This window comes from Olea europaea, unplaced genomic scaffold, assembly GCF_002742605.1.
Source record: "Olea europaea var. sylvestris unplaced genomic scaffold, O_europaea_v1 scaffold1149, whole genome shotgun sequence".
In the NCBI taxonomy this organism is placed as follows: Eukaryota; Viridiplantae; Streptophyta; class Magnoliopsida; order Lamiales; family Oleaceae; genus Olea; species Olea europaea.
In genome coordinates, this window is record NW_019228886.1 from 57,933 (window position 1) to 59,371 (window position 1,439).

Genomic DNA, 1,439 nt, shown 5'->3' on the forward strand with positions numbered 1-1,439 from the left:
TGCAGGCTGGGATTTTGGCACTCTATTTGGAACAACTTAAGTTTGAGCGTTGGCTTTCTATTTGGAACAACTTATGTTGGAGCGTTGCTCCTGGATTTTGTCAAATTCTGTGTTGATCCTCTTATATGAACTTGACCATTAATAGGTGCTGTAATGAATTTTCTTTGTGAAGTTTTTATCATCTTGACTCTTGTAGGTCGCTGTGCGAGTGAGAGACAATAATGACTCTACCGTGAAGAGTGTCGAGGAACTGTTAAAAGACTTCAAGGATGCAGTGGAAGCCTTCCGGTAGAAGGCGGTATATTTTCACAGGACACAGAAATTGGAAAGCATAGCCTGAGTGATTTCAAAATTTGAATTATTGAAACCAAAAAATGAAAATTCAAAAGAAAGAACTTGAAAACCACTAATTTCTTCATCTTTCCATGTTGATGTTATGACTTGAATTAAATTTGCTAGATCAAATGGGGCTGCATCTACCAAGATATCTGAATGTTTTGCTGCTAATTTGTTTCTAATTACTGTCCTCGAATTATGAATCTTATGTCTTGCCGTAGTTAGTAGTTATAAACGGGTAAATGCTTTGTATGCGAAAAATTTATGCCAAGAAATTAACGTTCGAAGATCAAGAAGGCCAAATGATCAAACTTATGAGTTCAAGAAAGATGCAAATATCATATTAAAACCAATTTGCAACGTCCTTAAATTCATGACGGTGGATTACACTTGCAAGAAGTTTTGACAGGGAAAAGTCCAGAAGATTAAGATTGTAAAACAGACATCAAAGTGCAAACACAAGCAGCTAAAACATAGTCGAGGCGAAGAAACAGAAAAAATGATTAAATAACCCAACATCTGTACAAAAGTAATATGTCAGGTTCCGACCCCAGAAGCTAGCAACAGAGCAAACTACGTTACTTCCACACATAGTTCATGCTGTCATCGAGTTCACTGTTAAAAAACCCGTTTTCCGTGGACTCATGGGCAATGTCTTGTACCATTTCCTCCGATAAATGAAGATTCTGTGGCAAATCTGATACTTTTTGGCTAAATGAGAAATTATTTGAAGCAGACTTGAAACTATTGCTTCTGCTCGGTGGGTGTCCAACAACATTGCCTTGTCCATTTGCAGACGAAGTAGTTGCTGCTGAAGGGCTGTTTCTAAAACCAAGTCCATCCCGACCTCCACTCTGCATCAAAAGGGACTGCTGTTGAACCCCGCCCCCGCCATTGCTGTTCACATCCTGCATCAATTGCTGGATCGTTTGCTGTTGAGATATTTGGGTCCCGTGAGAGGGCTGTGGCTGATTTTGCAGTAGTAAACCATTACCACTTAATGAACGCTGCAGCACATGCTGCTGCTGCTGCTGCTGCAGCTGTGCCACATGGGAATTCGAGAAGCCAGTAGCTGGTACATTCTGCAACCCTGAAACTGATGA

The 1,439-nt window shown here is 40.2% G+C and overlaps 2 protein-coding genes across 3 annotated transcripts in view; one reads left to right on the forward strand and one right to left on the reverse strand.

Moving 5' to 3' along the window:
* Positions 1-544, forward strand: part of LOC111373651 (threonine--tRNA ligase, mitochondrial 1-like) — an 11,354-nt gene extending 10,810 nt beyond the window's left edge. For both annotated transcript variants that reach the window (XR_002698988.1, XM_022996213.1), the window contains exon 20: positions 197-544. Coding sequence is in view for 1 of the 2 variants with exons in the window: in XM_022996213.1 (XP_022851981.1) it covers positions 197-292 (96 nt within the window). In the remaining variant the exon portion in view is untranslated. The remainder of the gene's footprint in view (positions 1-196) is intronic.
* A 111-nt stretch (positions 545-655) lies between these two features.
* LOC111373647 (probable transcriptional regulator SLK1) overlaps positions 656-1,439 on the reverse strand; it is a 2,519-nt gene continuing 1,735 nt past the window's right edge. The window contains exon 5 of the mRNA XM_022996207.1: positions 656-1,439. Coding sequence (XP_022851975.1) covers positions 915-1,439 — 525 coding nt within the window. The 3' untranslated portion in view covers positions 656-914.